The sequence below is a fragment of the Eumetopias jubatus genome, unplaced genomic scaffold, assembly GCF_037043125.1.
Source record: "Eumetopias jubatus isolate StellerSeaLion01/CBP00866 unplaced genomic scaffold, mEumJub1_p1.0 scaffold_16, whole genome shotgun sequence".
NCBI lineage: Eukaryota > Metazoa > Chordata > Mammalia > Carnivora > Otariidae > Eumetopias > Eumetopias jubatus.
This window is the reverse complement of record NW_028274822.1, coordinates 35928550-35944106: the sequence shown is the minus strand read 5'-3', so window position 1 is coordinate 35944106 and position 15557 is coordinate 35928550. Positions and strand designations below refer to the sequence as shown.

The 15557-nt window shown below is 55.1% G+C and overlaps 1 protein-coding gene and 1 pseudogene across 50 annotated transcripts in view; one reads left to right on the top strand and one right to left on the bottom strand.

Moving 5' to 3' along the window:
- Positions 1 to 15557, bottom strand: part of CELF4 (CUGBP Elav-like family member 4) — a 294289-nt gene that overhangs the window by 62673 nt on the left and 216059 nt on the right. For 25 of the 50 annotated variants that reach the window (XM_028098231.1, XM_028098239.1, XM_028098232.1 and 22 more), the window contains exon 3: positions 7815 to 7863. In XM_028098231.1, coding sequence (XP_027954032.1) covers positions 7815 to 7863 — 49 coding nt within the window. Of the gene's footprint in view, positions 1 to 7784; positions 7864 to 15557 lie in introns of all 50 variants that reach the window. The other 25 variants (XM_028098226.1, XM_028098228.1, XM_028098227.1 and 22 more) reach the window with 2 other exon arrangements.
- Positions 13984 to 14381, top strand: LOC114205013 (phosphatidylinositol N-acetylglucosaminyltransferase subunit P pseudogene; annotated as a pseudogene).

Below are 15557 nucleotides of genomic sequence, written 5' to 3'. Positions count from 1 at the left end.
GTCCCTGGGTACAGTGCCCAGGACTGTCCTGCTGGCCTCCCTGCTCTGGCTGGCTCCCCACAGCTGGCTGAGCACCCCTAGACTACATCACTCCCTGCCCCCGAGCTTTAGACGGCTTCGCTGGGCCTAAATGCATCCATTTAAAGCACCTTGAAATCATTCTTCCCAAATCGTGTCCTCCCCTCCTCTGGCCCCTTGGGATCTTCCAGACTTGCCTTGGCTTAGGTAATTTTCCCACCTGGAAGCTCTGCCCCTCCTTGCTCAAATCCCCTCGCTTCTGAAGGCCAGGCTGGTGTTACTGGTTCTGATCTCTCCGAGCCCGGGCTGTCTCTCTCCGCCCTCTCCCCGCAGGCTCGCCCCTCCCAGTTGTTAACAGGCTGTCTGCACGTGCCAGGGGCCAGGAAGGCACTGGATCTGTCGCCCGTGCCAGGGCTCACTCAGTGCAGTGCTGAGGACCACCAGGCCCAGAAAGGGCTGCATGTGACATTCTCTTTCTCTCTCATCTTGCCCGGCTCCCTTGAGGAAGCAGGTCTTCCTCCTGCATGCCCACAGGGTGCCTGCAACAGGATGCCATGGGAGTGGCCGCTGGGTGGGAGACAGAAGCCCTCGGTTGCCTCTCTCTGTCATTCTGATTTCTGTCATCGGCCCCTTCAGCCTGGGCACACATGCGGCAGCTTTTAAGTATCATCCAGGAGCCCATTTGCAATGATTAATATCCCATTTCCTCTGAAACAATCCTTTGCTAAATTAGCCGGGGCCAGAGGGAATTTGGCGAGAAGCCGCGAGTCTCAACTTAACTTGCCGAATGGATTAAAAAAACCCTCAAAAACAAAATGCAGATCAATCAACACCCCTTCCCCCAGCTGAAAACCTAAAGTCCATTTAAACTCCGCAGGTTTGCAGTTAATTATAATTTCACACCTATGGCAGGAGTTACTGAGGTATTTATAATGTGTGCCTGCCCCACTGGAGCCTCTGTGGGGCCCTCACGAGGGACCCTTCCCACCAGCCACCTCCTTCCCCAACCACAGAGACCTGTCTTCACAAAGCTGCTGTTTGGGTTCAATTATGTAAACTAGAGAGGCTTCCTGAATTTAAATTTTTTTCTTCTTTTTAAAGAGTCTTCAGGGAAAAAAGGAGACAAAGATTTTTAAGGGACAGGGATTATGGAGAATAAAATCCCTGGGGCAGGGGGATCTTGCTCCATCATCTAGGGAACCTAACAGTTGGAAATGCTTAAACAAAAGTAGGAGGGATTGTGGTCAGATACGTGGTAGAACTTCCTGCCCATCAAAGAAGCCCAGCCCTGGGCGGGCCACTTGGCCTGGCGCTGAGGTGTCTAATCCTTCAGCCCTCCCCAAAGGCAAATCACAGGGTCTGGCAGGGTGACAGTGACCCCTGCCCCAGGCTGCTCCCTAAGCACTGCGACCGGCTGGTCCCTGCTGTCTTATGCCTGACTCGAACCTTCCGAGCTGAAAGCTGTAATGCAGTCTTCGAAACCAGTCCAAAATAAATCACGGATTCATGTACACGAAATATCAGCTGGGACATTGGCTTTGGGGCTGGTGTTCAAGGGAAAACATTACAATCTATGGCTTGAGAAATTGTGGTGGGGCTGGGACAGGACAGGCTGACAAAACGGGGTTTCCAAGCTCTGGAGAAGGCCAAGATGGACCGTGGAGTTGCTTTTCTTCTTGAAAAAACAGGAGCGGGGGTGGGGCAGGGTGAGAAGCCGACTCACCTAGGAGGGTAGAGAGATGGCTCCGGGGCCTCTCCAGGCTTTGGAGTTCCATGTTCTGGCCCATAAGACAGTTAACCATCCTCCAGCCAAAGGTTCACCATGACCCCTTGCCCCTCCCTGGGCCCAGACATGGCTGTGGGAGGGTAGGATGGTGATAGCTCAGCCCCCACGAGCTAAGGATACTGGGGTCTGCAGGATTTGGGCGGCGGTGGGGGGTTAGATAAGGAAGTGCACTCCCCCAACACATACACATTCACACATGGGCACAATGGAGTACACACACTGCCCAGCTTCCAGGGGCTTCTATGGGGACACAGAAAGTGTGGGGGCTGGTAAGGGTAGAGTCTTTTATGCTTTGAGGTGTAGCTTTGGGGCCTCAGTCTCTGGACCCCTTCTCAGCCCAGGATCTCATCCTCTGGCCTGGGCTGGGGTTACCTTTGCTCATTCTGGGGTCTCTCAGGCAGGGCATAAACCAGGAGCCCCAAAGTTGAAGCAGATGTGCTGGACCCACGGGGAGGCTCCGGATGCCCCAAAGGGGAGAGACGGGGACAGAGGTGGAGGGGCTCGGGCTGTGGGACACAACCGGGCAAGTGAGGCTGTTCTTTGGCCTGGGGCTCTGAGCGCCCTACCCAGCCCCCAGAGGAGCCTCACCCAGGAGGTCCCCACAGGGAGTGTGCACTGGTCTCCAAGGCTTTTCTTACACCTTCCCCCTTGGCCGCCCCTGCACTGCATCTTCAGTCGGGGGCTGTCCAGAGTAACAGGTTTCCTTTTTTAAACCTTGTTTCCTACTCAATTGGTAGAATTGGTAGAATTTCAGATTAATCTTCAATTTGCTGTGCCTCTCTCCCCTTAGCTTTACTTTTCTGTGTACCCTGTCCCACCTGGGCCAAGGGTTCCTAACAGAATCCCGAGGGATTTCTGTCTACCCAGAAGCTTTTGTCAGTGAGACATTTGTTGCCCCAAGATTCGAAAATTGAAACTTCTATTGAATTTTCATATGGCCAGACCAGCCTGCACATCTATTTCCTCTACATGCTCGCTAAATTGCCAACTTAGAGTATGGGACTAAACAGCTAGAAAAGTCTGGAAGGAACACACCCAACCTGGGGAGGTCAACAGTGTAGCCACGGGTCTCCGGGGGCCCCAGGACCTGGCAGCAGCAGGGAGCTGCCCAAGCCTCTCAGCTGGGCTTCCTGGCCTCCCTTAGCACATTCTCTGTCTGTGTCTGTTTAGAAATAAAATAATGCCCGGAGGAGAAATGAAGAACTTAATAGGATTTAAAAAGCCACAGGAACCGATGGGGCTACAGATGGTGGAGGGGCTGGGAGGACGGAATCAGCCACGGTTTTATGGTGGGGAACGTGGCCTCAGGGAGGGCCTCAGAGCCGCATTCACATGCATTGTGTCCAACCTCATTAGCCAGCCCGGCGGGACTCCGCTGCCACGTGAGTGCCGGCCACGGTGAGGGGGGACGGCAGCCCTGAAGATGCCCGTAAATGAACTGGGAGCAATGACGGGCTGCAGGACCGCTGCCTGGCTAACTGACCAGCCCGCACCTTCCTCGGGAACCCAGTGCACACGCGATGATTCTCAGGCTGTCGCACCTGCCCCCAGCCTTCCCGTGCCTTCCTGGCCCTGCCCAGCTCCTCTCTGCAACAACCCCCACCCCATTGCTGACAACCCCCGCCCCCCCGCCCCACACCAGACAGACTGAGACAGGAGGGAGAGAGGGAGCTGGGGGAGAGAGGCAGGGGCTCCCAGGTCTGGAGAGGAAGAGGGAGGACAGGAATGGAAACTGCTGTGGGGTCCTTCAACCCAGGTGATTCTGAAGCAACTTGGTGGTGGGGGGAGACATAAAAGAAACTCCTTCACCTTCTAGAAGCTTCCCTAGGGGGTCCCTAGATAGTAGCTTACTGCAACAAGCCCACCAGGGTCCCCTTCGTGGCTGGAGCTCAAGGCCACCCCCCCTCCCCATATCTCTCTGAGCCTCTCCCAGGCCCTTAGCCAGTGGCGGAACAACAGGACTTTGTAAGAGGGAGCTCAGCCCTCCTGCCTGTGTCCACCCACCACCGTCACTGGCCTCCGGCTGGCTCCCCCCTTGGATTCAGTGACAGCTGCCCCTTTGGCCCCTCTTTTCTGGGCTTCCTCAGGCCTCCCTGACTGGGCCAGAAAGGGGACTCAGCAGTCCCTCCTCCAGTTGGAGCCTCACACATCCCAGCAAAGCCAGAGTCCTCTGGACGGTGTGTGTGTGTGTGTGTGTGTGTGTGTGTGTGTGTGTGTGTGTGTGTGTGTGTGTGTGTGTGTGTGGTTTCCAGCTCCAGGTGCTGCGGCAGGGTGAGGGCCATGGTGATGGACCCTAAAAGACTGTTTCAGCCTTGCTCACGTTCCCTCTGGAGGGGCTCCCCAGGCCACACCTGCCCTCTTCTGAGGGATGAGCAGCCCCTTGGCAACCCTGAATCCCCTCTTTCCTGGGACTGCCTCCCAAGTCATCTTGATTCCTAACTTCTCCAGCTCATCAGCCCCCCATGTTGCTGTTTTTCTGTCATTTCATGTTGATGAGATAAAATCAGGTGGCCGGGTCTGTGCCCCACCCCCTAGCCACTGTGTCCCCGGTGGGGGACGTTTGTTTTCCACCTTAACCAGGAGCGTGTGTGGGCCTGCAGGTGCCTTTGTCAGTGTGGGTGTGCAGCTTGTTGGGGGTGATGGGGATGCAGGTGTGTGACTGTGTTCCGGGGCTCCTCCAAGCACAGCATGGATAAAGCCCACAGGAAATAAACCTTCTGGCCTGTCGATGGTTGCTGAGAAGAGGTAGGGGTGGTTTCCGATGATGGGGTGTGGGTCTGGGAGTGGTGGGGTGGCATCAGGCCAACGTCTGCCATCCCTGGCCCGGACCTCAGCCACTTCTTCCCTCTTCAAGGGCTCCTTCTTGGGCCCTTTCAGGGAGGTAGGCACACTCTTCAGCCTTAGCCTCCTCCAATTCAGCCCAGGGGGTCCCCAAGCAGGTTTGCTGACTAAGGCCAGGGCCCTCAGAGCCTGACTCCCTGCAAGGAGCACCCACACCTGGGTATGGGAGCCTCATTTGCCTTGGGGGAGGGTGCAGGTTGTCCTGTGTTCTGACCTTAATACTCCCCTGGACTGAGACCAGGGAGGAGGAGGAGGAGGGGGTCAGGGCTCTAGGGCAGCACACTGTGGGTACCCATCTAGATGCTAAGAGTGAAACCCAGAGGCTGAGGGGCCCCTGCAGTCATGACACCCAATTCAGATGCTGACCATGAACCAGCTCATGGGGCAGGATACATCTGCCTGCCGGGAAGCAAAGGAACACAGATGCATGCCCTATAGGGAGGGTCCCTGCCTCTGAGATGACCAGGGCATGTGGGGGTGCCCTCCCCCAGGCTGCTGTCTGTCCCCAGCCTGCCTCATTCCTCTGGTTAATGAATTGATTTGCTTATTTGAGGGTGGCTCAGTTTAAATGTAACTTGCTCCAGAGTGTTCTGTAGGGTTAACTGGATCCTCCTTGCAGGGAGAGGGCTCCTTCCCTGCTTAACTGTTGGTGGCTGTAGCAGGGGCCAGCTCCTCTCTGCCTGCACAGGGACATCACAGCTGTGATGTCCTCTCTCTGCCTGGTCCCCCCACTATGTTCAGGGGCTCCTGCTTCTGATGGAGACAAGCCCAACCCCTTGGCCTTGTGTTCAGGGCCCCATTTTCACTTTGAGTCCTCACTGTTTCCTGCCAAGTCTACACCTCTTGGTACAGTTCCCTCCAGGAAGCCCTCCCTGCCTGCTCCAGGACACAGTGAGCTCTCTTCTTTGACTCCCACCGGCTGTGGTGTCTCATGTCTCATAGATGGATGCAGGAGCTCCATATTCAGACTGGCCCTGCCTCCCTCACCTGAAACCCTGCTCTTCTTCCCTCAGCCTCCTTCCATATCCTTCTCTGTTCCCATTTCTTTCATCTTTTTTAATGTTCACCTCTTCCCCAGCCTCTTTCCACCAGAAGAAGTATTTAATGGATATTAAATTATTTTAACCTGACTTTTTTTTTTTTAATAGCTTGGTGATAGTGCTGACTCAGGATCATCTCACTGTTTAATATTGAATATGCAATTAATAGATAGATGTTTAGGTTTGGCTCTTCTTCCCCCCTTTCCACTGCAGGAAGAATAAAAGAGCTGATTAATCTGGTTTGGGGCAAGTGTCAGCGGCAGGAGATATATGGGAGAAAGGAGATGAGGTTAGCAACTTGGAGTCAGAGAGCTATTGCCTCCAAGGCAAGTGAAGGAGAAAAGGGTTTGCATTTGAGCTCAGCGCGGCCTCACTGGGCACGGTGTTTCCGACACCCCACTTTGGGCCCGGAGAAAACTGGCTGGACTCTGAGCTATCTGCTCCGCACCCGAGGGGCCCCCTGCTCCCCCGCAGGGGCCCCCCCTCTGTGGGGCCTTTTACGTGGCACCCCAATTTCTGTTCCAGATATGGAAATGCCCCTCCTGCAAGGCCAGCCCAGGCGCCATCTCCTCCAAGCTGTCTGACTGCCCCCATTTCAGGGGCCCCTTCTCTGGGACTGCAGGTGCCGCTTACTGTTCTGGTTACCCTCCTGTACACCAGAGATCCCCCCCCACCAGGGATAGGGGCTCTTCACTGCATCCTGGCCCTGCTACCTGAACGGGGTGCTGTAGGTGAGTCATTGCATGATGGGGTGCCCTGGGGCCCAGGGCCTGCTGGGCCTGTCTCCCGGAGACAGTCTCTAGGACAGGCCCATGGAGAAGTCCTGCATGAAGCAGGCCAGTACTCCCCTTACCACCAGGGCAAGGACGCCTAGAGCTGGGTATTTGAGGAGCCTCTGGGTGTCCAGCAAACCAAAGTCACTGGACTGCCAGGAATGGGGAAGGAGCAAACAGTGTGAACCAGGTGGGCATTGCCTGCCTGGGCCCTTTACACCTGAGCCATTTTTACCTCTCATCTGACCCACCTCCACTCTCGGGATCCTCAGGTTGGGAAGCTCTCAGAAGGCCAGAGGGAGGTGTGTCAGTGACGGGGTCATGGGGCCCCTTTGGGGGCTCTGGGCTCTGGGAGGGGGGTGAGATTTGAGGCCCAAGTCAGGAGGGCCCTAGACATAGAGGCCTTGTGCCCAGTTCAGGGTCCGGCTAGAGCCCAGAGGGCAGCAGCCCGAGCAGGAGGGACCACAGGTCTCAGGGGCAGGCAGGCCACCTGTGGCCACACTACAATTCTCTCGGGACGGGGACCTTGACTCTGAGTTTGCAAGTAGCTTTTGTCTATTTTACTTTTTGCTCTTAATCTCCTAGAACACTCTTTGTAGGGAGGGAGGATAGGAGAGAGAGAAATTACTCAGTGCCTGTCTAAGCAGAGAGGGGAGTGGCCTGTCCAGGCCCAAGCCCGGGGTGGAGGTGCTTGGCAAAGGGAGCCAGGAGCCCGTGCCGGGGCAGCCTCTGTGTGCAGTGGTGGCAGGGCCCTCGCTGGTGGAGGGGCCAGAGCCCTCCTCGGGGAGTGGGGCTCTGAGCTCGTGGGCTGTGGCTGTGCCTCCCACTCTGTCCCCTTCCAGACATCTCCCTGTCTGCCGGAATCTGCCTCCAGGATCCTGACCTCAGCAGTCCCAAGGCCCCACGGCGGCCCTTCACAGATTTGCCCACCCTGGCCTGAACCTTCCCAGGTCCCACTTCCTCTCTCTCCCAGCCTGGCACCCTTTCAACTGCTCACGCTCCATCATAGGGGGGGTTTCCTTGGCGACATGGAGGTGGGCACACCATTAGGGGTTCCTAAAGGAGGCATTCGACTGCCCAGGACATGCTACTTGTTTACTTACAGGAAGGAAGGAACCCCGCCATCTGACAGACCCCAGTCACCTCCTCGTGTCCCTTCACTCTCTCCCCACATGGGTCACCCAGCGCTCCAAAGCCCTGTCCCAACTCCCCGCCACGAGTTCCCTAGGGCGGGAGGCGAAGGCAGGGAGTCGCTGCATCGCTGCCTCAGGGAGAGGGAGGGAGGGCTGGGGCGGGGGAGGGGGACAGAGACAAGTGAGCCCTCACGTGAAGGGGGCTGGCGCAGGCAGCTACTACCTCCTCGGCTCTCGCTGTCCGCTGGCTTCACCTGGATCGGCCGGTTCATCTGCAACAGAGCACAGGGGACAGTGTCAGAGCAGGCCTGGGAGTGAGGGGGCAGACACCCACACCCAAAGGGACACAGGTGTTCAAAGGGACCGAGGCACACGGACCGCACACAGCGACACGCCCACCCGCACAATGGCTGCCCCCCCCACCCCTCCACCCCCCGCACAGCTGCGCCAAGCCCCAGCCCTCTCCCCTCACCTATGCAGTCCCCAGGGCTCCCTTGTTTCAGGAGGCTTTCTCTGGATGGCCAACTCCGTGGTGCCCCCCTCCCAGCTTTGAGCAGCTCTAGCTAGCCTGTGATGTTAGAACCTGAGGTGTCCCCACAGCGCATCTCTGGCCAGCCCTGGTTCACCGGGGACAGCTGGCTTTGCAAAAAAGAGCTGGCCTCTGGCCACCCCGTGCCATCTCGTGGATGTGGGCAGTGGGTCCCAGGGGTGCCTGAGGCTCTGGGCCACCCAGCTCCTCGTTGGAGTTGGGCTCAGGGCCGGGGTTCCTGACTGCAGCAAGCACTGTCCCCTTGGGGGCTGTGGAGCGGGCACAGCTCCTTGTCTCCCGTGGTGTCTAGGGGCCAGGAGGGCACCAGGACATGGCCTGACCCCCCATGCCTCCCGGAGGCCCGTCTTGCTCTCTCTCCGGGACCCACTTCAGTGCCTCGATCAGGCCACTAGGGGTCTCTGAACTCCAAGCATCGGGGCTTGGTGCTGGTCTTGAATCCTCCCTGAGGCTAGTGGCAATGCAAGGGAGTGGGCTCACCAGCCCTGAGGCCCCAAGACGTTTCAGACAATAAAAATGGAAGGAATCACGCAAATGGAATCCTACTTTATGTCTTTTCCAGTGCTTTCGCCTGTCAAGTACTTCCCTTATGCCTCACTGCATTTTCATTTCTCACACAAACACACCCCGACAGGCAGAGAGGGCAGGGACTGGCACCCCCATTTCGTAGGTGGAGACGCTGAGGCAGAGCCACCCCATGGCAAAATGAGCCCAGGAAGCCGAGTCAGCCAGGGCTACGTCTAGGCTTCTGGCCTGCACCAGGTGACTCTGTTGCCAGTTCCCCTCATGTGCGGAGGCTGGCCCAGCCAGTTACAAGCTTCCTCGGGCCTTCTGGTCTAGGATTCGAAGCGAGTTGTGGCTGCGTCAAGACAAGTGGGTGGGGGAGTGTGGGTGCCCGTGACTCAGCAAGGTGAAGACAAGGCCAGGGGACAGGCAGAGGCACCACAAGCAAGGACAGAAAGGCAGGAGGCAGGGCACGGAGCAGAGGAAATGAGACGCAGGGGGCCTGAGGGTGGGCAAGACAGGACCCTGGGGGCCAGCCCACCGAGATGGGGTCGAGCATCGTTTGCCACAGGACTTGGCACACCTTTACGGAGTTGAGGGAAAAAAAGCTACTTTGTATGTAAGCTCTGCCAGAGAGGAGACTGTGGTGTTACAGAAAGCTCCAATCACAGGGAGAAGGAAGAGGGACATAATGAAGCTCCTGGCTTCATTTAGGCAGTCCTGGATCCCCCCATAGACAGCCTCCTTTGCAGTTCAGCAAAGGGTGCAAAAGGCCAAGTAGGCTTCTGGCTCTGGGGGAAGCGCTTCAGGAGGGAGCCAGGGCCCTCCTGGTTTCCTGTCCAGTGCCTTTTGGGACTCAGTATCCAACCCTTTTCTAGAATGTCTCTTCTTCCTGGAACATCCCTAAATTAAACAAGGTAAATTAAACAGGGCCAGTGGAATCTGTCTGTGTGGGAGCCTTCCACCTCAGGGGGCTACCCACCCCCAGGCAGCCAGCCTGTCTCCCTGTCCTTGGTACATGGGCATTCGAGAATACTCTGCCCCAGGCTCATGGACTTAGGCCTAATTTCCAGCACTTCCAGCTCCCCAGCCCCATCCCAGCCCTCCCTGACCTCCTACATGACTTAGTGCTAGACTCCAATTTGACTGTGGGCTTCCTGGCAGCAGGGGTCCAGGGGCTCATATGGCTTCCTCCCTGCCCTCAGCCATGGGCTAGGCACCCACAGGGTGCTCCACACAGACCGGTGGACTGGAGCTGAGCTGGTTCCCAGGGACCTGTGGCTCCCAAGGTCATTTTTCGTGTTTTATCACGATCTAGGGATGGTCAGCACCCAGACAGCCTTTGCCGGGCTGTCGAAGAGGTGCCAGTCTTGATGGAGAGATAAAATACGGCCTGGTGCTTTCTTAATTCTCAGCAGAAATAAAGTGTCAGGCTCAGTTGGGAAGATTTCTCAGCTGGAGCAGGTTCTGTACAGATGCGTGGGGCCTGGAGGGAGATCTTCTTCCTTGGCCAGTGTCTCTCTTCCCTGTTCTAGACTCCAGCCCTGTCCAGCCTCACCAAGGCCTGGTTCTGCCCTGAGGAGGTGGGGGGTGGACATCATGAGCCTGTCCTGGGGAGAGGAGGCTGCGCCAGGCCGCAGAGATGGCCAGTGAGGAAAGGGACAACCAGAGAGGGTGATGGGTAGGACAGTGGGAAGGGGCACTGCCACCTTGTCCTTCTTCTAACTTTGCCCCTCAGACCCTGGCCGCACGGCCCCAGGCTGTCCCTTACAGGTGAACAGCATGCTTCAAGGACACCGGAGCTTGCTTCTTGGGGCCTTTCCTCTCCCCTGTCTGTCATGCCTCTGTCCAGCCATCCCCCTCGGTCACTGTATTATCTTCCCAGGAGGGCCTGGGGCTGGGGGCTGGTGGGACCTGGGCTGGGGTGCAGGTGCCCTCCTTGCTGATTCTCTTTCTGAGGTGTCGTCTGCGTCCCTCTGTGGCCTTCCACCTGGGTTGTGCCTCCGCATGCCTTGGCGGGGGGAGGGGGTGGCAACCAGGGCCGCCCCCCAGGTCAGGAACAGCTCCCTGAATGCATCCTGAAGGCTTCTGGGGTCAGTCCTTTGGGGACATCATTAACTCTTTGACTGTGTTTCTGCTTCCAGCTTGGGGTCCCATCACAGGGAGCGAGTGGTCATTGGCCCAGGTTTTGGGGTCCTCCCTGTCCCTACTGCAGCAGAGGGCTGGCGGGTGGCTTCTTCTGCTAGTTCTGCCTCCCCATCTCTGCCACTTTTTGCATCAACACATATCCATGCATTAAACAAGACATTCCATTAATTTCTTCATCATCATAACTTAAGCTGGGACATACCCTTTAAATATTCATTCAGCTATGAAAACTGGGCATTAAAATTTTAATAATGTCAAGCTCATTTGAACCAGGCTCCTTGGGGACGATTACGATACAATTAGAATAAATACCATGATTGAGCCGGTCCAAAGGCTTCACCTGTCTGTCCAACGTGGCTCCTTGCAGAAAGAGAGGTCTGTGGCCAGTGAGCAGGCAGACAGATTGACAGACAGGCCAGCCTGGCTCTTTCCTGACTCCTCCTCTCCTTCCCATACTCCCTCCTCCCCAAGTCGGTCCCCCCTGTTACTTCTACTTCCTACAAGCATCTGCAGCTCTCTGCCGCTCCCTGTGGGTCAGGGTACAGAAGCATCCCTCCCCCATCTGGGAAGATGGCCCTGATTAACCCCTAGGTCCAGATACGCCGCCTTTCTTTGTCCTCCTGGGTGCAACCTGGACTGGGCTCCTGGGCTGCTTCCTGTGTGAGGGCCATTTTCCCATCTGTGTGTCTCCTCTTCCCTGCCCCGCAAGGGGCTCCCTGAGGCTGGAATGAATACCCCACCAGAACAGGGCCAGCCTGCAGAGGGGGCCACTGGTCCCTTAGTGCCCAGATGTGTTCTGCCACCAGACCAGGAAGGGACCGATTTCACCCAGCTTCCCCTCCGCTGCAACTATCTTCCTGGGAGCTGACATGGAGGTTTGGGGACAAGAGCTGAGCCCCCTGACCTCTCATTGTTTAAGCCAGTGCTGGCGAGAGCCCTGGGGACATCCGCTCGTGAACTTCCCCTGGCTGCACTTGGGACAGCCCTTGCACCAGCAGGATCCTGAGGGCCCTCCTCCTGCCTTCTCAGGCACCTGAGCCCTCTGCTTCATACCGGGCGGCTGGCCCAGAGCTGTTTCAAAAATAAAAGGACCTGGAAAGTTCTCTGTCACCCCCACTGGCCATCCTCAACAACCCTCCTCTTCCAAGAAGACTTCCCTGGTTATCTCTCGGCTCCCTTGGTCACACACGGCCTTGTACTACCTTGTGAGCTCTCTCTTTCTCCCCTCTAGTACGTGCGCGCGCGTGTGTGTGTGTATGAGAGAGAGAGAGAGAGAGAGAGAGACAGGCTGAAACAGAGAGACACTTGTTTCTCAAGCAAGAGCAGGGACCCAGTTTCCTACCCACAGACCCCCTAGACCCTAACTTGGGACAAGCTCCACTGGAGTGTGTGTGTGCGTGTGCACGTTTGAGTAGTACTTTGAAGACATTACAGACATCAGCAAAGAATTCATTTCAGCTAGAGACTGGGAATAAGCAAGATAAAGGAGGAAGCTGGTATAGTTTCTTCTGCATAGTAGCCTCTCCATAAACCTCATCCTCCATGTTGCTTTCCAGTTCTGTGACCCAGAAATGCCTTGGAAGGTCTGGACCGATACCCCATACAGTGCCGGGATGGGTGGAGGATGGTTGGGGTGCCAGAAGTGATTGTGGTGGCCTATGGGGATGGCCAGGGTGCTCTCCACCCAGCCCCTGAGTCCCCAAATGTAATTCCAGGGTGAGTGTTCAAACCTCAATGCTGAGTGAGGGTCCTTTCAGGCTCATCTGGGACATGTGAGTGCCTGGTGACACCCAGCTCCCATGCTCACCAGAGGGGCTCGCCTCTCCCCAAGCCATGGTGTAGTGTGCCAATGCCTATTCTTCTCTTGTCTTGTTCACTGAAGGTAGCTCTTATCTCTCTCCCTTCCCACTGCCTCCCATGCTTGTGAGGAGCCAGACTCCTGTTCCTCATCAGTCTCCACTGTTTGTTCTCACCCCCCCAAAGAACTCAACTTTTATATCATCTGCCCCCCAACCCGGCACACATAAGGGTCATGGAAACGGTGAAGCAGCGGACCCTGTGGGTTGGGGTCCACTGGGATAGCTGTACCCTAACCCAGCAGCATCACTGCTCTGGGAAGAAAGAGATCATTTTGCAGGGCTCCTTCTTCAAAAAGCAAGGAAAAAAAAGCATCGTTAAAGCACTAAAATATAAAGTTTTCCCTTTCTTCCTCAGTCTCTCTCTTTCTTGGCTTGTCATGGTCTTTTTTATTTGCTGTTTGACGTTGTTTTAAGTAAAAAGAAATATAAATTTTAAATTATTAGTATAGATCCTGCCATTCATCTTTATTTTGTGTGATGCCAGTTTTAAATGCAAATATCAGAACATTTAGCTCCCATGCAGAATCACCAAGATCACATAGTTTGTTTTTTGTGACTTGTGCCTGGAAGGTTCCTTGAGCGGGGCAGAAGAGAAGAATGCAAGCCAGATTCAGGAAGGCTAAGGAGAAAGAGAGAATCGCCTCAGGCATGGAGATCCTCACAGGTACCCAGAGCGCCCCACCCTGCCACAGTGCTGTGGGGAGGGGGGCACATCTTGGGCCTGAGCACTGCTGGGCTCTCCTTTCCACTGACCACCCACTGACATGTTGCCACCTAGCCTAGCCTAGGATGGGCCCTTGGAAGTCAAGCAAGGCTTCATCTCCATCCAGAGGCCACCCACTGCCCCGATCCACAGTGGGATAGTCAACCCTAAAGGGTATTGTAAATGTTCTTCCAGGATGTGCTGGAGCAGGGCAAGAGGCTTGCCCTAAGTCATGGCCTCTGTTGGCTAACCAGACATACCACAGTGCTACCAGCCTGGGGTACCCCCGGGTGAATAGGCCTGACCTAAACCTCCCCTAACCTGCACCCAGGCCACTGTTGGTCGGCCTAGAGGGCTGACTGTTGGCTTGTGGAGCCCAGGATGTACATGGATTAGGCAGATGGTGGGAGGCAGAACCTCCCATGAGCAAGAGGCTGCAAGTCCGGTGCCTGGGCGGGAGCGGAGGGGGTGACCAGGGGGCCGCCTTAGAGACCCGGCCTTTCCTTTAGTTTTTCCCTTTCTCGCCCCCGCGGAGGGTTTCTGGAAGGGGCCTGCGCGGGGGACTTGGCGCTGAAGTGGCCGAGCTGTCGGGAGGGGCCTGAGTGGGCGCTTCGAGGACCCAAGATTGTCTAAAGCCACAGGGAAAATGGTGGAAAATTCACCGTCGCCATTGCCAGAGTGATTTATGGCTTTGTTCTTTTCTTAAGCTCCCAATTTGGCTTCATCCTGTATCTCGTGTGGGCATTTATTCCTGAATCTTGGCTAAACTCCTTAGGATTAACCTATTGGCCTCAAAAATACTGGGCAATTGCATTGCCCGTCTACTTCCTCATTACTATAGTAATTGGTTACGTACTCTTATTTGGAATCAACACGATGAGTACCTCTCCACTCAACTCCATTCATACAATCACAGATAACTATGCTAAAAATCAACAGCAGAAGAAATACCAAGAAGAGGCCATCCCAGCATCAAGAGATATTCCTATTAGTGAAGTAAACCAAATGTTCTTCCTGGCAACTAAATAACTTTATGCCAAAAACTAAATTGTATGTAGACTAACACCGAGCATTTACTATAATTTTTTATATAATAATTTTGACCATAAGTATTCTCTCTCTCATACCCAATATTGAAATGTAAACTAAGTTGATTCTTTTAGATTAAGTTATATTAATATTATAAAAGTTCTCGAGTATTAGTTATTAATGAACAGAATAAATAAAATACTGCATTACCATAAAAAAAAAGAGGCTGCAAGCCCTACACATGCTTCTTCATCCCACAGACTTCTTTGACTTGAAACATAAGAACAAAGAGAAAATTTTAAGAATTTCAAGATGGCGACTGCAGAGCACTAAATCCCACACATGTGACCCTTCTGAGCGTGCGTCCTACGTGCCTGAACAGTCTGTGTGCCCATGGAGCTACCCCACAGATGAGGCCTATCTGGGTCCCCACCACCCTGAAGTTCTTTCCATCTACCAATGCCGGGCACCAGGCATTCCCTTGACCAGCAGGTATTCTCAGCATTGCTCCTGCTACAGGAAGATCATGACTTAAAGACTGACCTTTTGAAGATGAACCTTGGGCAACTTTGGGAGAGTAGATTGAGAATTCTCAGCCTTTGGTGTAAAAGGCTAGGGGTGAGGAAGCCACCACCCGATATGGACAGAGACGAGAACTCATGCCTGAGATAACAGGGACCTAGGTGGGTGGCTCCCCAGCGACTCTGCTCTCCGCCAGGACTTGGCCTGCGCAGCACTTAGCCAATAGTAATTCACAATCAATTAATGGAGAAATTATTTGTTTAAAGCCCCAGGAAGGCAGATTCTGAATCACATGCCCTGTGCATAGTAGGCTTTCGGGAACCTCGGAATAAAATAAGCCTCCGCCCCACGGCTTCCACAGTCCCCTAGTGAGAAGGGATGGCAGGGGAATGGCAGAAGAAGTGCACATTATTTGGAGCTTGTTGTAAATATATTAATATTTTAATTATCTCCTTAGTAAATCACATGTGGTTCCTTCCATAGAGAGGGGTTAGAAATTCAAGGAATCTTGTCTGTTGTCACCATGAAGTTCAGACTTAAGGACAACCCAGCAGTTAGTGCAGAGGCCAATCTGCCTTCACTGGAGACCTCTGACCTCGGTCCACTCTCCAAGGTACACCCTGGCCAGGCCAGCTGGTGGCGCCCCTCCCAGGG